Source organism: Adiantum capillus-veneris, chromosome 5 (genome assembly GCF_014529385.1).
Source record: "Adiantum capillus-veneris isolate H3 chromosome 5, ASM1452938v2, whole genome shotgun sequence".
Taxonomy (NCBI): Eukaryota; Viridiplantae; Streptophyta; class Polypodiopsida; order Polypodiales; family Pteridaceae; genus Adiantum; species Adiantum capillus-veneris.
This window is the reverse complement of record NC_140935.1, coordinates 24767366-24790633: the sequence shown is the minus strand read 5'-3', so window position 1 is coordinate 24790633 and position 23268 is coordinate 24767366. Positions and strand designations below refer to the sequence as shown.

At 44.1% G+C, this 23268-nt stretch overlaps 1 protein-coding gene across 1 annotated transcript in view; it reads left to right on the top strand.

Moving 5' to 3' along the window:
* The window catches only part of LOC147457024 (Golgi apparatus membrane protein-like protein ECHIDNA), a 64843-nt gene extending 42081 nt beyond the window's left edge, over window positions 1-22762 (top strand). The window contains exon 6 of the mRNA XM_086512071.1: window positions 22419-22762. Within this exon, the coding sequence (XP_086368197.1) occupies window positions 22419-22507 (89 nt within the window). The 3' untranslated portion in view covers window positions 22508-22762. The remainder of the gene's footprint in view (window positions 1-22418) is intronic.
* The last annotated feature ends 506 nt before the right edge of the window (window positions 22763-23268 follow it).

The window sequence follows — 23268 nt, the reverse complement described above, 5'->3', positions numbered from 1 at the left end:
AACGAACCTGGGAACTAGCACACAATCTACAACATGCATCTCTCAAAGTCCAAGAGTTCCATCAACAACATCCATGGAAGCCCAACTCAAGGAACACCACTGCTCCTCGTGGAACTCGTCGCTAGAGGAGGGGGTAATGTCATGGATGCTTGAGAGTCAGTCGTTGCCTGCATCATCGCCTACATTATCGCTAGAAGGCTCTAGAAGAATCTAGAAGATTCTAGAAGTTCTAAAAGTATCAAGGAGATTCTAGAAGTTTCTAGAAGCATGGAGAAGATTCCGGAAAAATTTTGAAGTTTCTGGAAAGCTCTAGAAAGTTGAAGAAGGATCTAGAAGGTTCTAGAAGAACTAGAAGGATCCAGAAGTTTCTAGAAGCTTGGAGAAGATTCCGGAAGAATCTATAAGTTTCTGGAAAGCTCTAGAAAGTTGAAGAAGGATCAAGAAGGTTCTAGAAGATTCTAACCTCCTCAAGAAGAACCTAGAAAGTCCTAACCTCCTCAAGCACTAGTATAAATAGGGGTCTTGGGCCACAAGCCCCTTAGTCTTGCCAACACCAGTTGTGAGCCTCCTATGAGGGAACCCCTCTTCTAGTTCTTATGTTCAAGTCTTGTCCTTGCAATCAAGCCTTGTCTTGTACTCAAGTCATGTAACCCAAGTCTTGTATCTAGCTCTCTTAATAAAGTATTAAGTCTTGTAATCAATATTAAGCTTATCATCAAATCCAAGTTCTTGTACATTGTGAGCGCCTCCTCTTGCTCTCTTCTAGCTCTATACGCGCTCATAACAGATACGGGATGGGGAGACAGTAGTAGCAGGATACTCCATTCAGGAAGGCTACTTGATGAGAAAAACCATGTTGTGCGTTACACAGCCGTTGAGTGAAAAGGTTATGACTGAATGCCACTGTCCACCTTTTACGGGTCATCGCGGCATTGCTACCACCATGAAGGGGGTAGAGAGAGTTTTCTTTTGGCTGAGTCTCAAAAAGGATGTGGAAGAGTTTGTGCGCAGTTGCTTAGTATGCCAGAAGCTCAAGTTTGACAAGCATAAGACACAGGGATTGTTACAACCTTTATCCATACCCACCCGCCCCTTGGAAAGTATTGCAATGGATTTCATTTTTGATCTTCCGAGAACATAGAGTGGTCACGATGGTATCTGGACTGTTATTGACTGATTTAGCAAACAGACTCATTTCATTTCAGTGAAGAAAACAGTCAAGCCGGATCACTGAGCGAGACTGTTTGTGGCCCAGATCTTCAGATTACATGGCATGCCTAAGACGATTGTCTCCGACAGAGACCCCAGATTTACGAGTTTGTTTTGGAAGGCAATTTGGGAGAACATTGGCACGCGGTTGCAGTTCTCGTCATCGTTCCACCCGTAGACTGATGGGCAATCTGAGATTGCAAATTCAGTGGTTCTAGATTTATTGAAGTCTTATATCTCAGATCAGAAGACTCAATAGGAAAAGTACTCACCTTTGGTGGAATTTGCCTATAATAACACGATACAATCTTCGACGGGGAAGGCGCCATTTGAGATTGTTGAAGGTGCTTCGAAGGTTCCACCCTTCCTAAGCACGAAAGATAAGATTTTTGAAGCGGATGAATATACGCGAGATTTGGATACTGCTTTTGCCAAGGTTCGCGAGACTTTGCAGAAGTCTCAAGAACGACAGAAAAAGGCAGCGGATCGCCATCGTCACGACTTGAAATTGAAGGAGGATGATTTGGTGCTCTTACATTTTGAGAAGGCACGCCTAAGAAAGAAAAAGGGAAAGGGGAGGTTTTTTCCAAAGCTCAATATGCGATACTACGGACCTTTCCAGATCACTGAAAAGATAAATGATGTCTCCTTTCGATTGAAAATCCCAGATACTTAGAGGATTCACAATGCATTTCATGTGAGTCTCTTGAAACCTTTTAAGGGTGATGTGCCTGATGAGCAACTCGAAGTGGAAGAAAACGAGGAGATCCTTGTTCCTGAACAGATTTTGGCACATAAGGATACGAAGAATAAAGGTTAAGTCCGAAGGCGGTTATTGGTTAAGTTCAAGAACTATCCTGCATTGGATGCGAAGTGGATGGAGGAGGAGGACCTAGCAGATACTCCTCAAATTGTGAAACTTTACCTCGATGCTTTTAGTTTAGCATAGTAACGAAACCCAGAATTCAGCTTGGCTGGAGATCTGGTGCAGTGGGATGCACAAGAGGGGAGTTATTTCGCTCCTTTGTCAACAGATGCCTTAATTTAGATACTAGAGTCATTGATGTCTCTCTGAGCTTTAGGGATACTGGCAGCTGACAGTATTCTGCTGTATGAACTTATGAAATGGAATTCTTGATTTGATACTGATTGTTCTTGACTTCTTTTAAGTGCAGGAACTGATAGACGAAATGACTGCAGCATTTTGGTCTGATTGATCTCGAATAGACATGGTTGTAATAGGGGTTAGTCAATGGGACATCGATGAGGTCCCGATTGGATCTAGATGCGATTGCTAGCTACATTGCCGATAAATCATGGTCTAAGATCCGAATGAATGTTGAATGTCATGTGATGTCCTGCGATGTCTAGTGATGTCCGGTGATGTCGTGTGATGTGATTGTCGATTTGGTACATGTGCTAGATGTGTGTTCCTCGTACGTAGGTACTAACAGTCAGTGTTTGCTAAGACGGTTTATGGCTTTTGTCGGTTTTGCAGGCGTAATCGCGGTCGATTACAATGCTTTCAAGAGGGGGGTATGTCACAAAGTGATGACGTGGCTATTGATAGTAGAAACCCTAATTTCTGCCAAAAACCCTAAAATTCTTGCAAATCCTAATTTTTGTCAGAAACCCTAATTTGCAAAAACTCTAATTTCTGAAAACCCTAACCCTAATTGCTGGCTGAAACCCTAATGTGGCTGGAAACCCTAAACAGGTGGCTGAAAATGCCACGTGGCCAGCGTACGGATTTTCGGATTTTGCGGAATTGAACAGCAGCCCCATGGGCGACGCAATTTGGCCAAGAGAGAGAGAAGAATTAACTGCTTTATTTTTACTCTCTTGAGAGAGAGAGGGGGAAATTTTACTTTTATTTTTGAAAGCTTTTGGGGCTCTGCTTTTGGGCATCCCTTGTAATCTTTAACTACGCGGATTAGGGCTCACTCTGCAGAGCATCTGGACGCAGAGTCTGAGAGTGAAACCCTAACCGCTCTTTGTACTCTGACATTGATTTTTATACATAAAGAAATACCGAAAGGGACGCCAGTCTTTGGGGCCAATATCTCTAGGCACGGAACTCCGCCGGGCTAGTGCAAATCTATTGTGATTTGTGAATTGTTTTGAAGTGGTTATTTGGTGCTGTGGTGATTGATTCTTGGCTTGGAGTGTCCAAGTCTGGTACAGAAACGCTAGGCCATGCTGTTCTGGTCTTGCTGAGAAGTTGCCTGTTGAGCAAGGTGCTTTTGGTGCCTCTTTTGTCAGAAAGTGCTAGCGCTAGGTTTGCTTATATACAAACTTAGCAAAATTGCCCTACCTACTTTTCAACAAAAGTCACTTAAAAATAATAAGTGAAAAATATCAAAAATAGGGAAAATAGGTCTATGCATTGTAAAAATGCTACTGATGGGATCTGACTGGAATCTGATGGTCATGCTGTGTGCAATCGGAGGATATGCATCTAATCTAAGTGTCTGGACATGCAAGGTCTATGAACACACTCACAAAAGTGCCAGATCATTTCCTTTTCTAGATTGACTTGACTGAACTGAACCCTGGTCATGCTTTAGCTTGTCCACGGACACATAGGGTTGCATGTGTCACGTGACATACTCGATCGTGAATGCCGCGACGCTGGACAAGTTCCCCCTCGTGAGCACATTTAAGTCTTTCTTATATGATGGTGGTAAAGTTGAAGATTTATTGATCCTTTCCTTGTGCAAGGGGATTCTTCAGAGATCTAAGAGGCAACAACTCCCTCAACCTTCTCCTCCTCAATTGGAAGCCTTAATACCCGCTGAGAAAGCTGAAGTTTGAGAAGATTCTTGTTCTTGTGTGACAACATACAAGTACATAATCCCTTCTTTGGTCGTGATCCTGGCAGAAAAATTCGCCTCGTCACCGCCCTTGCAGAATAAAGTCTTTGTCTCTAAACAGATACCAGATGCTATTGTGAATGATAATCCTTCAAACTTGAAGACTCCAATCCTTGCCTGCAACGGTTCAAAGCATAAAACATATACAGACTCTTGCAGCACGATTTCAGTCGCTGCAATTGAATCTTTGTACACGAATTGTTCTAGCGATAAACCTTTACAGATGGATGTACCTTCTAACACTACTCTGTCTTAGTCTACAACATCCCTTCAGGAGGATTTTACTGTTCCAGACAAACCAATGGTATACCTTGCAGACTTCCAACCAATGGTCATCACTCTAGAGAAAACTCAAGTTAGTTTACCAATAGTTTCACTTGAAGTAGATAAAGATTCAATCCTTTCTTGGACAAAGCTCGAAGTTACAAATGACTTTGACAAAGACACTAATCAAGTTGCAGACATGATCAGTTTTTAATTTGGCAAAACAATTATGGTCAATAAGAGTGCCATGACATGGGACTTGATAGTTAGAGCTTTGGATGCAGAAACAAGCAGAAATACATTCTTCTTCTGATGGAGTTTCTACAACTACCCCTGGGTTTTATTTTAAATGGGAGAGAATGTCACGATTGTGATGTATTCTTTGTCTTTGTATTACCTTCTTCACTTGATTCTTTTGCAGATACGAAGACGCACCAGATCCGAGACCCCTGATTCTCCAAAGGATGTGTCTCTTCGCCCAAGAGTCGCACGTGTTCGGCGAATAGCCATGTCTCTTCAGGGAAGGGTCACGACTCTATAGCAAAAGGACACAACTATTGGCCTAGAGTCTTGTCTTTTGACCTATGGTCATGTCTTTTCATCGTGTCTCTTCAGTTTCTATAGAAGAACAGCCTTGTAACAGATGTCAATCATTCAATGAATCAAACACAGAGTCTTCTAAGTCTTATCTCTGAGTCAAGTTTAAGTTTCTTAAGTCTTAATCATGAGTTTAAGTACTTATTTAAGGATTAGTAACTAGAACCCTTACATCATGCATCCACAAGCATCAATATCATTCAACATCAGAAGTACAAGAAGTATCCACAGGTAGAAGTGCGACAGTTGTGCCTCACCTTTAACAGAGGGGGATGTCACGTGTGCATTGCACTTGCGCCACATGGACATGCTTGTGTTATAGTCTAGCGTCATTCTTAGCTTAGAACCTAGGACACGGAGGTCTTGATGATCTCTACGTTGAGCTAGGCAGGAGCCAAGCCAAAACGTAAGCGGTGCTAGATGCTGGGGTACTGTGACGACGACGATGTCGGGTACTTCGAGAACGATGCTTGGTAGAGATGCTTGTACGGCGAGGCTATGGCTAAAATGCTGAAAACGCTAGGTATGCTTGCTGGAATTTCTGAATGCGACGAGGCTATGGGCTGATCCGCTATTGCTGGTGGTGGCGATAGGCTGAAAACTGAAAAACGTTGATGGGTTGAGGGTTGAAACTTGAGAACGCTGATGATCTGGGCTGAAGAACGTTGGAGGTAATAGGCTGAAAACGCTGGAGTGAAGAGGCTGAAAATGCTCGAGTGTTGATATTGCGGGTATTGATGCTGCAGGTACCTCTTCTTCTGCTTCCTCTCCCCCCCATAGGGCTGCTGTCACCTGCACATCTAACCCTATGTGCATGTGGACAAGCTGTTCCTACTTCTAGGGTTTAGGTAGCCTAGGAAGTGTTCTGGCAACCTTGTGAGCCTGTACACGGGCTGTGCATGTCCAGGCACTTAGACTAGTTGCATACCCTCTAATTGCACAACCCATGATCATTAACATCAATACCCAGTACCCAGCATGAGCATGTTCCACCGCATGGCCTAGTTTCCGACCGCGCGTGAAAACCATCACTTATAGGTCATTTAATGAATAAGTGACTTATTAGTTGCGGAATTGTGGAGCCTCTTCTTGCATTGCTCGACCCATCTCTTGGCACATATATAAGCAGGTAGAGGGCGTCCAATAGAAGTAGAAGAAGCAAAGACACAAGGAGGGCAGTCACCCAGCAGATCGGCAACACCCTCAAGCTCTTCAGCGTTTTCTAAAGAAGCACCAAGTCCAGCGTTTTTGCAACCATCTGCATCAACGTTTTTGCATCAAAAGACCAGCATTTTCAGCCCATAAAACCAATGTTTTCAGATCAGCCCTAGCCTCGCCGTACCGCACCCATCCGATAGCAAAACCTTGCCGCAGACTTTCTGTCGCAGCAGATCATCTAACATTTTTAGTTTTCAGCCCTAAGCAGATAGCATTTTTGCATTCTCAGCCTTGCAGGCCTTGGCGGTAGCAGATCAGCCCTTGCCTTGCAGCAGTAGCAGATCCACAACAGTAGATCTTAGCATTTTTAGATTTCAGCCATTGTCGTTGTAAGGTGCAGCGGAAGTGAATGTTGAAATTTGCTCAAGATGAGTGCTCCAAACTGTGCTCAAGGTTCCTTTCACTTACGGAAGGGAGAGCCTTCCGTTCCTTTAATGAGAGAGTGCAATGGACACAAACAAAGTGATGAACACTGTGAATGAAGGTGCTGAGACTGAGAGATAGAGAGAGAAGAATATGACACCATACAAGTTGTCAAACCCTCCTCCGAAGGCCCCACTCTCCATGGCGAGAGCGGTCTACTATTGATTGCACAAATCTCTACAATGCTTGGACTTTCCGACGATGTCGACGACGAAAATGCTAAGGGCTGAAATCTGCAAATCTTTATCTGCTGAATTTTGACTCTATGTCGGTGACGATGTCGATGGCGACGATGCCACGACGACGCGTTGAAAACGCAGATGCTGAAATCTGCGTTTTCCGGGCTGAATCTGCAAACTACGGCGAGGATCTATTGCGGGAAGGTGAGGTCTGCGAGGTTCGGGACTTGTTCTGTGGAGTGTCTATGCTGGAAACTGAAAACGTTGGTCTTCTTGTTGGATCTATCGCAAAGATCTGCAAAAACGCTTATGGTGTCAGGTTGATGCAAAACCGTTGGGACTGATTTGGTCTTGCTGTGGAGAATCTGCTAACATTGAGGCTTCTGCTTGGTCTGCTGTCGCCAGGAATATGCAAGAGCAAAAACGCTGGCTGTCTTGTGGATGCAAAAACGCTAGCCTTGCTGCTGTCTATGCACTGTAAAAATGCTCCTGATGGAAACCTGATGATCATGCTGTGTGCAACCAGAGGATGTGCATCTAATCTAAGTGCCTGGACATGCATGGTCTGCGAACAGACTCACAAAAGTGCGAGATCACTTTCTAATCTAACCGAACCGAACCCATGTCATGAAGTAGCTTGTCCACATACACATAGGGTTAGATGTGCACGTGACGTCCCCTCCTTTTCAAAGTGAGGTACTGGTACCGAACTGTATGGCGTCAAGGGAGATTGCCAACAGGGTCTGGAATCCTGGAAAGGACTCTTCGCCGGCCCACTCTGATGCGTGGGTCATGCGATACTTGAACTTCATACAGGTCTGCAACGCTTGCTTCGTTGGGCCGCGCCGAAAGCGACACAAAGCGAAGTGAGGCTCCTTCAATGCTTCAACTTCGTCTATAGTCATGCGTCTACCTTCTTCAAGAATCTCCGTGGCTGAAAATTCTTGAAACCACTTTCAACACAAAAACATGAACATACCATTCCATGTAAAGTTGTAAGGTGCAGTGAAAGTGAATGTTGAACTTTACTCAAGATGAGTGCTCCGAACTGTGCTCAAGGTTCCTTTTACCTAGGGAAGGGAGAGCCTTCCGTTCCTTAATGAGAGAGTGCAATGGACACAAACAAAGTGAATGGACACTGTGCGTGAAAGTGCACGAGATTTGAGAGATAGAGAAGAGAATACGACACGAGAGACTTTGTAAAACCCTCCTCCAAGGGCCCCACTCTCGATGGCGAGAGTGGTCTATTATTGATTGCACAATCTGGTACAATGGCTGATGCAAATCTAAATGGGACTATGTCGAGGCCGACGACGAGGACTAGGACGAGACTATGGCTGAAAACTGAACGCTTTCAAAACGTTGTTGTACTGTTGTCCACAAACGCTAAGGTTGGCTGCTTTCTGCTGCTTTCAAACGCTATTGTACTGCTATCCAAAAATGCTACACAAGCTGCTGTAAATCGCCACCAGAACGCTGTCTATGGTGCAGTAAAAAACGCTGGATAGGCTGCTTCAAAAAACGCTGAATGGGCTGCTTGAAACCGCCAATTGCTGAGGTTTAAAAATGCTAATGGCTGGCTGCTGTAATCGCCATGGTGCTGGCTGAAATGGTTGTGCAAAATCGCCAAGGCAAGTGGGAAAACGCAGAAGGGGCTGAGGTTCTCCAAGGGCTGAAAACGCTGAAGGGGCTAAGGTGAAAACGCCACCAAGCGGGAAGTCTTGTTTGAGAGAGGTTCTTGTTCTTGTTGAGAGTTAGCCTATTGAGAACTGCTCCTGCTGCCTCCTCTACCAGATAGTGTTAGCTTTGGTTTGCTTATATATTATCTTAGCAAAATTGCCCTACTTAGTTCCCAACAAAAGTCACTTAAAAATAATAAGTGAAAAATGTCAAAAATAGGGAAAATAGGCCTATGTAGTATGCACTGTAAAAATGCTACTGATGGGATCTGACTGGAATCTAATGGTCATGCTGTGTGCAACCAGAGGATATACATCTAATCTAAGTAAGTGTCTTGACATGCACGGTCTGCGAACAGACTCACAGAAGTGCCAGATCACTTCCTATTCTAGACTGACTTGACTGAATTGAACCCTGGTCATGCTGTAGCTTGTCCACGGACACATAGGGTTGGATGTGTCTCCTGGCATCCCCTCCTTTTCAAAGTGAGGTTCTGGTACCGAACTGTATGGCGTTGAGGGAGTATGCCAACAGCGTTTGGAATCCTGGGAAGGATTTCTTCGCCGGCCCACTCTGATGTGTGGGTCATGCGATACTTGAACTTCATAAATGTGTGCAGTGCCTTCTTCTTTGGGCTGCGCTGAAAGCGACAAAGTCATCTGTGGCTCCTTCGATGTTTCAACTTCGTGTATAGTCATGCGTCTACCTTTTTCAAGAATCTCTGAGGCTGAAAATTTCTGAAACCACTTTCAACACAAAAACATGAACATACCCATTCCATGTCAAGTGATTTGAAAAAATCTCGTCTTCTCGAAAGACTGTGTATGCAATGTAGATGAACAAATAGACGAAGTGCCAACCTGTTCACCACACACACGCAAACAATGGGATCGAATCTTGTGTTTATGATCTAAATTAATCAACTGTGGCAATTCACAACGGAAATGCTCTTGCTTGGTGCTCATACTTTCTTGTGCTCTTTCTACAACTGGGTCGTGCCAAGGAAGAGACATGGAATGTGACTTCCTTGAATGCATACCTTTCAGCTTTTCATGAATAATCCGCATACATCCGTGCTCATTCATGAGTGAAACGTGCTCAACGTACAGTATGTCATGCCTAGAAAAAGGGATCACATAAATATGCTGACGAAAATACAAGAAATGATCACGAATGAAACACTCGAACATTGCGTGCTGACGAATCATTTGAACACATAGTACTTCTTGTAAGGGTTCTGTGGACCTAGGCTCGAGAGCCAAGATCCGTGTTTGATCGAATCTGTCAAGGGGGGGGGGGCTGTGGACCTCGACTCGAAAGCCAACATCGATTCTTCGTGATTGATCAAATTTGCAACGAGGTTAGCTTTGCTAGAGAAAGCATCAACTAAACCATCATCCTTGTGAACAATCACGTCTTGATCATACAAATCATCATCCTTGTAAGAAAACACATTGTGATCATCATGCTTGTCCTTATCATCCAAATCATCATGCTCATCATTATTATGCAATTCATCATGCTTATCATAATCATGTAAATCATGTGTGTCTTGCTTTGGAGAATATGTGACCGAGAGAGTCTCCTTCTCCTGAATCCGTTCAGTCTTCGCCTGCACATTAGAAATGAGAGATGGAGAATGAACAACTTGCTCTCAACGAATGACAATGGGAGAGTCACTTTTGGCATTGAAAGTGAACGTATTTTTCGCCCAATCAATGAGAGGGTTATGCTCACGAAACCATCGAATGTTACCATATACATGTGGTAGTGATGTGTGTGAACACACTAGGATCGCCGTGACATTCTTTTCCTCTTTAGGAGGTCTTTTCCCCCGTGCATTGTATATACGCCCATCACTCTAGGGCTATCTATCTTTCCATTGTACACTAACACACTCTCTATTGTGTGCCTTGAGCTTCCTTCGTCTTCTCCAAGCTGTGTGTGTTTCTCTGCAACCCTAATTCCAACAATTGGTATCAGAGCAGGTCACGTCCTCCCGAGCTTAGTCACCAGCTGCTCTAGCACACGCCTGCTCACTTTCTCCGATTTCAGTGAGCTTTGGCAAGCATTCGCAAGTCCGAAATATTTTGGCTAATTTCGGCCTCCGTTTTTACTACAGGCAGTACTGCACAGGCTATTTCGTCATTTTGTGCAGAATTTCTGTCAGTGCCGTTTTCTGCATAACAGGTGCCTTATAGTCTTCTACGGTTTGTGCTATATAGCACAGGTTGTTCCCGCTCCCTTTCTCCTATCTTCGGGCAGTTTTCACATCAGGTGCAGCATTTACCATGGCTGACAACAACAACACAGATGTGTTCAAGATGTTTGCTGCCGAGGACAGGTTGGATGGGGACAACTACCCTATGTGGGATTATATGATGTAACATGTTCTTGTGTCAAAGGGTGTCTGGAACATTGTGCAGGGCATTGATGTACGTCCTGGTTCTGAGGATGTTGCAGTTCTTGCTGCAAGGATTGCAGCTGTTAGAGTTGTTTTGCCTACGGCAGAACAAGCTCGTTGGGATGTTAAGGATGCGCAGGCTCATGCATTAATTGCATCGTCTGTGAAGCGCACCATTGTTCCTCACGTCCGTTCAGCAAAATCTGCAAAACAGGCTTGGGATATTCTAGCAGGTCTTTATGCAAGCCGCAATGAGGCTAAAATTGCTTTGCTGCATAAAGAGTTGGAGTCGAAGATTATGCATGAGGAAGATGATATGGACACTTTCCTTGCTAGTGTCAAGGATATCAATGAGCAACTTATTTCTGCAGGAGAAGTCATTTCAGACAGTTCCCTTGTGCAGACTGTTCTTGATGCCTTACCAGATTCCTACCAGACTTTTGCTAGTACTTGGAGACTTATGACCCAAGGAAATCCAGAAGTTGTTAAGTTTGATGCATTATGCACATTGCTGTTGCAAGAGTCACTTTCCAAAAAAAACAGGACTAGACAACGCGCAATTGAACAGGATTTTATTGCTTCTCAAAGAAAGGGTGGTAACAGCAATGCAGCCACTTCTTATGGTTCTGCTGCGAGTGGCAAAAATTTTGTTCCTAATGCTTCTGCTGGCAGCAATTCGTTTGGAAATTCTGGTGATAAGGGCAAAAAGAAGATGCGTTGCCATTATAGTAAAGCCAATGATCACTTGATCAAGTCGTGTCCTAAGTTGAAGGCCAAAGAGGCTGAGAAGAAAGAGGGTGGTTCCACTGCAAATGCTGGTTCCACTACAAATGCAGCCATTGTTGAGTCTTCTGTGAAAGGAGACTGTAATGCTGATGTTGATGCAGAATGGGCTTTTAGCGCAGAGTGCACTTACAATCCTGTTGTCCATGATGCATGCTTGTCAGTTGCTGCAGATTCACATGTGTGGTGTTTCGACAGTGGTGCTACAAAGCACATTACCTCACATCGTGAATTGTTTACCTCTCTCGGGTCTGTCCCTCATGGGAATTCAGTCACTTGTGCCAACAACGCCTCTTATCCAGTTCAGGGAGTTGGAAAGATTGTGCTCACTGTTGCTAATGGCAGTTCCTTCACACTTGTTGATGCACTTTATGTACCTGGGATCAAGAAGAATCTCTTGTCTGTATCCGCACTTGCTAGACTTGGACTTGTAGTCAAATTTGTGGATAACAGATGTACAATTCATGATCTCAGTTTTGGTGATGAAATTGTTGCATCTGGGCTTTTGTGTCGTGGGCTGTATAAGCTCACTTTGTATGACAAGTGTGGACAAAATTTTGCAAATGCTGTGCAGATTCAAGGGCTATTTCAGATGCAAAACTTTGGCATGCACGTTTTGGTCATCTGAATTTTGTCAGTTTGCTTCGTTTGCAGAAATCTGATATGGTTGCTTCTTTGCTGCCTCTTGAAGCACCTGTCAAACATGTTTGTGAAGGCTGTATTTTGGGTAAGATGCATCGTTCTAAATTTCCAAAGGATGGTTCAGTTCGGGCCACATGCAGGTTACAGCTTGTGCATAGTGATGTTTGTGGGCCCATGCAAACTCCGTCCTTGGACAATTACCTGTACCTCGTGACTTTCATTGATGATTACTCCAGGCATGCATGGGTATTTCCGCTTAAAGCGAAGTCCGAAGTTTTTATGTGCTTCAAACAATTTCTGGCTATGACTGAAAATGTCTTGAAATGTACTATGGGCATCCTCCGTTCCGATCGAGGAGGGGAGTATATGTCTCATGAATTTAATGCATTTCTGGCTAGTCGTGGGATAAAACACCAATGTACAGTGCCTTATACACTTCAGCAAAATGGGGTTGCTGACAGGAAAAACAGGTCACTGACGGAAATGGCACGATATATGGTCAAAAGTCAAGCTTTGCCGGATTCTTTTTGGCTTGAGGCCATCATGTGTGCCACCTATGTACTTAACAGGTGTCCTACGAAAGCTTTGCAGTCTATTACTCCATATGAAGCATGGCATGATAGAAAGCCTTCTATTGAGCACATGCATGTTTTTGGCTATTTGGCATATGCTTTGGTGCCACAAGTGCAGCGCAGAAAATTGGATGATAAGCTGTCAAATGTATTTTTGTTGGTTATAGTGCTGAAAGCGAAGGTTACAGGTTGTATCAGCCGCAAACAAAACGTATTTTGGTTTCACGGGATGTAGTGTTTGTGGAAGATTCTGTTCAGCCCTTGCTGTCATGTACTAGAGACAGTAATGTAAGCTCACAGGACATTTATGACACTTTGTTGCCTCTTTTTAGTGGTGGAAATATGAATGTAAGTTCTAATGAGGCAAATGTACAGCCTATGGGGGTTTCTGAAAATGTTTTAGATCAGCCTATTACTGATGCAGATGTACATGATGTACTTGATGAGGAAAGGGCTGAAAATGAGCAGGCTAGAGGTATGCCAAAATGGCTGGTGCACACTTTGCGTGACAATAAATTGAATGCACCTTTGTCTAGTCGTACTCGTTCAGGCTCTCGCCGTGCATCTTATGCATCAGATTGTCATGCTTTGGCTGTGTCTAGCTTACATAATGTTGAGGAGCCTCTGTCTTTTGATGAAGCACAGAATTCAGAAAATTGGATGGCTGCCATGCAATCGAATATGATGCACTTATAGAAAACGACACATGGACTTTATGTGATTTGCCTCCTGGCAAAAAGGCCATTGGTACGAAGTGGGTTTACAAGTTGAAACGCAAGCCGGATGGTGAGATCGATCGCCATAAGGCTCGACTTGTTGCAAAAGGTTATGCACAGCAAAAAGGCATTAATTATGAAGAGAATTTTGCTCCCACTTGTCGTATGACTACTGTACGTTTTCTATGTGCATTGGCAGCTCATTTTGGTTGGGATGTACATCAATCAAACATTGTTACTGCTTTCTTGAATGGTGACATATTTGAGGAAGTTTATGTAACGCAGCCTCGCGGTTTGTCATAAAAGGACAAGAGGACAAAGTATGCAAATGTAACAAGGCTTTGTATGGGTTGAAGCAATCTCCTCGTGCTTGGTACGAGAAAGCTGACACTCGTTTGGTCAAACAAGGCTTTCGTAACAGTCCAACAGAAAGGACATTGTATGTAAAGCGTGAGGGTGATGTACTTCTCATTGTGGTTCTCTATGTTGATGATTTGCTGATCACTGGACCAAATGAGAGACATATTGCTGAATTTAAGGCTGATTTGAATGCTACTTTCAAGATGAAAGATTTGGGGCTGTTGCATCATTACTTGGGTATATAGTTTAAGCAGTGTGATGGTGGTATTGCCTGGTGTCAGAAAAGTTACATAGAGACATTCCTATGTAAGTTTGGACTTGAGGAATGCAAACCTATTGCTACTCCCATGGAAACAGGTTTGAAGTTGAGTCTCCATGATGCTGGCGATCCTGCTGATGTCACTCTTTACCAAACTGTTGTTGGCTGCTTCATTTATGTATGCAACACGAGGCCGGATATTCAGTTTGCAGTCTCACAGGTCAGCAGATTTATGCATAGCCCAGGGTCTAAGCATTGGCAGGCTGTCAAGAGGATTTTCCGCTACCTTAGTGGCACTTTACATCTTGGCTTGTTTTATCCCAAGGGGTGATCATTGCCGCCAGACTTACATGCTTTTTCGGACTCAGATTGGGCTGGTTGTTTTGACACGAGAGTGTCCACAAGTGGTTTTTGCTTAATGCTTGGTAGTTCATGTATATCATGGTTGAGCAAGAAGCAACCTACTGTGGCCACTTCGAGTTGTGAGGCTGAGTACAGGGTAGTCTTGACAGCTACGGTTGAGTGTGTATGGCTCAGATGCCTTATGGCTGATTTGGGTGTTGGACAGGACACCGCCAACACTATCTACACTGACAGTCATAGCGGATTGGCAGTTGCGAGGAACCCAGTTTTTCATGCTCGCACAAAGCACATTGAGGTGCATTACCACTGTCAGGGAGAGGCTCTCAGCAGGAGAGATCAGCTTGGCTTATGTGCCAACACAGGACAACCTTGCATATCTTTTCACAAAGGCATTGTCTCGTAAGAAGCTTGAAGCTTTCCGCAAAGCTTTGGGCTTACTCCCCTTTGTGGACTGATCCTGTGCTCAGGGCATGGAACTTCCCTTTACTCATGTGCCAGCTCTCGTTCACCGCATCACTCTAGGGGGGATTTGTTACTATATACATGTGGTAGTGATGTGTGTGAACACACTAGGACCGCCGGGGCATTTTTTCCCTCTTTTTCCCCGTGCATTGTATATACGCCCATCACTCTAGGGCTATCTATCTTTACATTGCACACTAAGTAACACACTCTCTATTGTGTGCCTTGAGCTTCCTTCGTCTTCTCCAAGCTGTGTGTGTTTCTCTGCAACCCTAATTCCAACATCGAATACCCAAAATCATATCACATCCTGAGAGAGGAGAGACTAAATTTTCTACGGAAAGCAGCTTGTTGAATTGTAAACAACACATCAAAGCACTCCTTCGTGATGAGAGAGTCCATACCAGAGCAAAGCCAAAGACCTCGAGAGGAGATTTTTGACTAACCTCTAGGCGGGCTTTCTCAACAAGAGAGGGACTAATCACATCATGCATACTGCTTGGGTCAAAACAATATGACAAAACATTGCCGCGTTATATGACCATAACATGTAATGAGAGACTCATCAATGGGAGGGTCATGAGAAACTTGGGGCACACTCGTGCTGTCATTTATTGCGTTGACAGAGGAAGTGGGTTCTGTGGATTCTTTAGATTCATTAGAGTCAAGCTTAGGACATGTTCTTTTTATGTGACCCTTAATGTGACAATGAAAACAACGACCTTCCTTAGAGTAAGTGCTTTGCTCTTCCGACGTGATGTATCGTCCTAGAATTTCTTGTGCTACCTTTTCATCTGGAGTGAGCTTAGGTTTAGCAATTGTGTTAGCCTTACCCTTAGGCTCATTGGAAGAGTTCTTTTCTGAGAGACTATTGGAAGATTGGTTAGAAGAGTTATCGTTCTTACCGTTCTGAGGGTTCTGCGAGTCTGAGAGGTACTTGTGGAAGTCTTGTTTTCCTTAGGCTTTCCCTTGTTGTGCTTCATCTCCTGTGCGAGAGCAATCGCTACTGCCTTGTTGAGATCGATTGGATCGAGCACCTCGACATCATACTTGATATACTTGTCTAATCCATAAAGGAATGCCTCCTTGCGCTCCGCATCCGATTTGCATAATTGAGTGCCGAGCTGCAAAACACGATTAGAGAAAGACATAACTGGCATACCATTTTGCTTGAGACCGTGCCAATCGTCCTTCAATCGTGTGAGGTACTTTGGGGGCATAAACCGTGCCTTGAGCTTGTCTTGGAAATCAACCCAATTGAAGGAAAGGGGCGTTATTTCGTCGGCTTCCTCTAGGTGCGCGGCCAAGTGTGCCTCTTGCCATGCGTGGTACCAATTTATGGCATCACCGGCAAGGTACATGGCTGCCGTTAAAACCTTGCTATTTCCCGTCTTCTTACTTGTCGCAAAATAAGCATTAAATTGATGCAACCAAGATTGAGTAACGGTAGCATACATCTTACCATCATACTTACTGAACTGGATCTTCTCTGTGACTGGGTTGTTGGAGTCCAAATCTCGGCTTGCGCCACTTGATTAACTACCAACGTCTTTGGCTGGTTCGGACTTCGAGGCAAGAACCTGTCGAACCAATTCTTGCGTGCGTAGGTCTCGCTGAACGTCACGATCGGCCTCCAAGGCCGCTCGTCTTTCTTCGGTTGCCTCCTTTCTTTATGCTTTTCTTTCTTTTCGTGCATCGCGCTCGCGTTCCAAAGTAATGTGAGTCGCTTCTTGTTGTGCCAGTGCAACGCGATTCGCTTCTTGTTGTTGTGCCATCATGTCCGTCATTGACTTTACCAAAGTCTCCATAGGATTTGGTGCAATCCCTAGCGTAGATGGCGAAGGGGGAGGGTCGGGAAAACCTCCCTGGTGAGGAAATTCTTCTTCACTACTCTCATGCCCATCACCTTCATGCAAAGTATCCATTCCGCTTCCCTGTTGGAGACAATCGTCTCGAGCATGCTATGTAATGTGAAGATCTCGGCCACAAACAGTCTCGCTAAGTGACCCGGCTTGACTGTTTTCTTCACTGGAATGAATTGAGCTTGCTTGCTAAATCTGTCAATAACAGTCCAAATACCATTGTGACCACTGTGTTCTCGGGAGATAAAAAATGAAATCCATATCAATACTTTCCCAGGGGCGGGTGGGTATGGGTAAAGGTTGTAACAATCCCTGTGCTTTATGCCTGTCAAACTTGACCTTCTGGTATACCAAGCAACTGCGCACAAAATCGTCCACGTCCTTCTTTAGTCTCGGCCAAAAGAAGTATCTCTCTACCCCTTTCAAGGTGGTAGCAATGCCGCGGTGACCCGTAAAAGGTGGACAGTGGCATTCGGTCATAACCTTTTTCCTCAACGGCTGTGTAACGCACAACTTGGTTTTTTCATCCTGAATGGAATATCCCGCTACTATCTCCCCATTCCGTATCCGAGTGAAAATATTTGCAAAATTTGTATCTGTGGCATATTGATCGACCATATTCTCGAAGCTCCTATGATGAATTGCGGAAATAGCCAAAACCAATGGCTTCCGGGACAAAGCATCTGCCACCAAATTCTTTTGTCCCTGCACATGGACAATCTGCCAATCTGGAAGTGAAATTGTGACAAGATGTTCGCCCACCGCATCTGCTTTTCCAAAAGAAGTAGCATTAACTCTGATGGTTTGTGAAGACAGTAAAATCCGCTCCGAGTAGGTAATGTCGCCATTGAGTAAGAGCATGGATAACCGCCAAAAGCTCTCTCTCATAAATTTGTGTTGTCAATTTTAGGCCTTGAGAACAATCGGCTCTCGTAGGCAATGACATGGCCTTCTTGCATTAAGACCCCACCCAGACTACGTAGTATGACCACAAGCATCACAATATACTTCAAATGACTTCTGCAAGTCCGGCAAAGTCAAAACTGGTCTTGTAGTCAATTTCTCTTTGAATGTCTGAAAGATAGTCACCTGTGTGGGTCCCCACGAGAAAGGGACTCCTTTCTGCGTCAACATATGCAAAGGAGAAGCAACCTTTGCAAACTTTCGAATGAACCGCCTGTAGTACGAACACAAACCCAAGAAGCTTCTAACTTCATGGACATTCTTGAAATCGGGCCAATCACGGATAGTCTTTATCTTGGCCGGGTCCATCTGTACTCCTGCTGCTGCTGACACAATGTGTCCCAAAAAGTGTGTCTTTGGTAGGAAAAATTCACTTTTCTTTGCATTAATCAACAACTTGTGATCTCATAATGCCTGAAAGACCTGTAGTAGATGCTCTCTATGTTCTGCCTCATCCTTGGAGAAAACAATGATGTCGTCAAAGAAAGTGTCAACAAATAGTCTGTACTCTCGAAAAATCCTGTCCATCATCCGGTTAAATGTCGCAGGAGCATTGGTTAGGCCAAAAGGCATCACCAAAAACTCAAATAACCCAAAAGTCGCTCGAAAAGCTGTCTTGTAGACATCTCCTGGCGCGATTCGGATCTGATGATATCCGCTCTTCAAGTCGATCCTGCTAAAGCACGAGGATCCCTGTGTCAAGAATATCATCGATCCTAGGAATCGGAAATCTATTCTTGGTGGTGATTTCGTTGAGAGCTCTATAATCGATGCACATTCTCCAAGATCCGTCTTTCTTCAAAACCAACAACACTGGAGAGTAGTACGGTGAAGTACTAGACTGGACAAGACCCTTTTCCAAGAGGTCTTTCACTTGGTTCATTATTTCTTCGTTCTGGGCTCGGCTCACACGGTAAGGTGGCGTGTTTGGTGGTGTGCTTCCAGGTATCAGATCAATGGTATGATCCTCAGGATGAGCGGGTGGTAACTCGCCTGGCAGGCCCTCTGAAAAGCAATCGGCATAAGTGTGGAGAAAATCTTGGCGTTCTTTATCAAGTTCAGACATATTTGTCCTGCTCTCATCATTCAACTCTCTCAAAAAGATCGAGTAAACAAACAGACTGGATTTCGTTAATTTTGAAACGGCCGAAGCCGATACAATAGGGACAGACTCGCCTTTAAGTTTTACATCAAGTACAATGGTTCGGCCCTTCGCTGTAGTCAAAGTCGCTTTTCTCGCCCGATAATTGACCATGACGTTGTTCTTATGGTACCAGGGAATTCCCAAGAGGACATCACAACCTTCCAAGGGCATTATGTAGAAGTCCTCATGTCCCAAATACCCCTGACAATGCAACCGAAGTTTGCCAATGACAGGTGTAATGGCTACGTCCCTGTCGGGTGTCGCTAGAACTGCCTCTGCTAGTGGTCCCATTCGATCAGATGTGATCTTGAGCCGCGCCGCCAATTCAAGTGAAATGAAGTTGGCCTTGGCTCCTCCATCAAAGAAGATCAGGGCTTCTTGATCTTTCACTTTGCTCCATGCTCGGCAAAGTTCTGCACTCAGGGAAATAAAAAATTGATAAGAAGGAGGATTCCGTCAATCGTGCTTGGGTCAGTACCCATGCAATCTGGAACCAGTCCTGCTTTCATCTTGCCTTTTCTTACACGTTCCTCAGCTGCTTTCGAACCCTCAGGCCTGTCTTCATCCTTGTCGTTCTGTTCTTTCGCTGCCTTTTTAGGGCACTTCGCGGAGATATGTCCAGTTTCCCCGCATCCAAAGCACTTTATCTCTTTGACGTAGAGAGCTCTCTCTCGAAGAGTGAGCTTGGGTCGTGCATCCTTTTCTTTCTTTTCTGGGTTGCTCTTCCTCTTTCTACTTTCATTGTTCGAAGTCTGTTCGGTCCTTTGCGTCATGATTTCATATGTGGGGTAGGTCAACTTGCCTGAATGAATGGCAAAACCCCGTTTCGCTTGACTCATCAGTTTCTGAATGGAATTTGACTTTTGCTCTAAGCAGTGATCTCGGATCTTCGTAGGAAGTCCCAAGGTAAACTGCTCAATCTGTTCTTTGAACGAGATCTTCTTAAATGAAGAGGTTGGTAGAAAAGAGCTCCAGAATCTCTCGGAGTATGCGTCCAATGTATCCTTCTTGGTCATCCGAAGATGGTTCCAAGCAGTTCGTATGTCGCGTTTGTACTCTCGAGTCAGCCAAGAAGAAATAAAAGGCCTTTTAGATTTCAGCCATTTAACTGGTGTTGTCTTGTTCAATAGAAGCGTGGACCACCAAGTTTGAGCATTTCCCTTGAAGTAAGAGGTAGCCCTCCGAATCTTCACTTTTTCCCTTTTCTGTCTTCTTCGCTTGAGTCAAAGGAGCTAGAAGAACTGTCAGAAGAAGAAGAAGAAGAACAGGGTACTCCTTCAAATCGCACATGCTTCTTGTGCTTTCTTCCGAGGCAAAAGTAGACTGACGACCCAAATAACCCGGGAAGTCAGCGCCTTTCTTCTGCTTTTTGTTGTGCTTTTTGGCTTTGTTTTTCTGGTTTGCAAAAAGCTGAGACCTCTTCTAATTCTTGCTCTGTAAACATCCTTGGAGAAGGAGGTTTCTTGAGTGCCGGTTTGAGGGGTGGTTCTGTGGTTTGCCGCCATTGTGAATGCACCTCGTTGAAGGAGGTCTGGGTCTGAGTCATAAATTTTGCAAATTTTTGGGTCCTTCGCAAAATTTAGCATCATCTTTGTTGCATCGTCGATCAATCGTCGACTCTCCATCTCTTCAAGCTCCGCCTGAGTAGGCCGAGGCGGTCCATACTCCTCGCGTGAATCCTCTTCGTGATCTCTTCCCGCATCTCCGGATGCAGAGGAAGTCGACTGATCCCTATCTGAATCCATAAATGCCGCGTAAAAAGGATCGGATTTCCCGGTAGAAGAGAAATCGGTCGTGCTCTGATACCACTGTAATAGACTTGGACACTCCAAGTCAAGATTCTACCGCGACAAGAATTCACTTCAAAACAGTTCACAGTTCACAATTGATTTGACACGGCCCGGCGGAGTCCCGTGCCTAGAGATATTGGCCCCAAAGACTGGCGCCCCTTTCGGTATTTCTTTTTGTATTAATTTGCAACTCATAGTACAAAGGAGTGGGAGGCTCTCACTCTCAGACTCTGCGTCCAGATGCTCTGAGAAGTGGAAGCCTTGACCACACTTATAAAGATTTTACAAGGGATGCCAAAAGCAGAGCTCCAAAAGCTTCAAAGTTAAAAGCCTTGCAATAATAAAGCAAAAGCTCTCTCTCTCTCTCTCTCTCTCTCTCTTTTCTCTTGCAACTTGTGTAGCCAAAAAGGAAGTCCAAAATCTGCCCTGCTGCCGCAAACAGTGCCGCAAAAAGCGAAAATTTTGTACAGCGTCCGTGAATCGTGCTGCAAAACGCGGAGGCTGCCACGTCAGCTTTTCTGCCCGCATTTCGGGGAGTTCCTGCACAGGGAGGTTGTGTGTGTGTACTGGGCAGCCACGTCACCAGTTTGTGACAGGGTATGCAACTATGACCTGCCTGATCATGCAGGTCCTTCTAGAGGCTCACAAGGGTGCCATGCTAGGTCCTAAGCTAAACTACGATTGACGTTAGACTGTAGCAAAAGCTTGTCGAAGTGGCGCAATTGCAGTGTGCACATGACACATCCGACCCCAAAAGCCTGCGCAAAACGGCCAAAATCAGCTAGCGTAGTTTTGAAAATCGGACAGCTGTGCCACGTCAACATGTCAGCGCAAATCATGGAAATCTGCTTCAGCCCTTGCACTCTATCTTTTTAGGGTTTCAGGCCCCTTGGTCAGTGCTCGATAAGTTGGTTGGGTTAGAGTTTTTAAACTCTTACCCCATAGGCCCTCGGTCACATCTTCTCTGGTCCTCTCAGCCATTTTCTTTAAATTGGGCATTGCTACGTCACAAACTTGTGACATCTTAGAAATTTGCACGACTGATCTGAGTTACAACTTTCAATTGGCATCATGGCTGTATTTAATTACGATAAGAGTTGCTGAAAGCAACGATTTTCTAAAGCAAGTAAACCACAAAGCTCAAAAGCTTCGCTTGATGCAAAACAGTATCTGCATCCTTACAACCACATCGTCAGCATGCCGTCCATGCTGCCATGTCACCTTTCTCTGTGGCCTTCGGCAGCATCGTCTGTACAGCCTGCTGATGTCATCAATTTGTGACACTAGCAAGCCCGATCAATGTGTGCACTTAGCTGTTTGATTTTGCAGCTCACAATTATTTGCTCCAAATGAGTGGCTGTCCCCCCCCCCCCCCCCCCCCCCCCCCCCCCCCCCCCCCCCCCCCCCCTTCTTCTTCCAAGCTTAGTGTTCCATATGTATGGAATTTGTCTTCAAGAAACATAGCAATTGCTGAAAAGGCTTTATTTCTCATTGGATTAATTTCTTATATCTGCCTTTCAACCAAAATTTGTGTTTTTGTATATATATATATATATATATATATATATATATATATATATATATATATATATATTGGTTAAGATTTTATTGCATCAGTTTGGTTTTGAATAATGCATCTTTGTCTTATTTTTCAGATGCTAAGAAGCAAATTCAAGCCTACGCCTCTCAAGCAGTTGCTTCACATGTTGCGTCCACTATTCAATCAGCATTCAGTGTTGTCTAAGGTTTCCTTGTTGCAATTTGGTTTAAGCTTGAAGAGACTCAAATTTTGGAGAAGAGATCTCAGAGAGCTTTGCAGAACTGTGATGATAAAAGTTGTTTACTTTTGGTCATTTACAAGCGATAATTCTTTAACTCCATTTGGAACCATAAAAGTGTTTTCCAATCACCTGATTGTAAAAAGCTTGAGAGGAGCCAGAAGCATGAAGGTCTCTCCATATTGTATCAAAAGATTTTGTTATACAAGATACTTGGGATCGGTGTAAGAGTTGAAAATTATGTACAGCTTGTCGAGTGCATGATAATCTGTAGTGAAAGTATGTGGTGATGGTATCATTGGCCATGCATTGCGATGTGGTAATTGCTATGTTACTGGCCGTGGTAGGGAGCATAGTATTTAACTTCTCTGTAGGATAATTACCTGGATCGATTTCTCAAAATGTTGGATGTTTTTATTTGCATTTTGTGTTGTGGCTTCATAATCCAGTATGAATGCACTTAGATTTTTTTTTTTGAAGGTAAAAGACTCTGAAGGTGTTGAGATGGAACAATTAGCTGTCTTTGTTGAGGTTGAAGGTGGCTGGTGTTTGAATGTATTTTCACATACATGTTTGAGAAGGATCGGTATAAGGCATTACTAGTAGAGAAGTTTGAACTTTGACTACTTATGGTCAAAAAGTAAGAATGTAAACATAGACAAAGGATTGTAGATGACATCGACACAATATCTTGGCTAGAATTTCTTTTGGATATTTTATATATAAT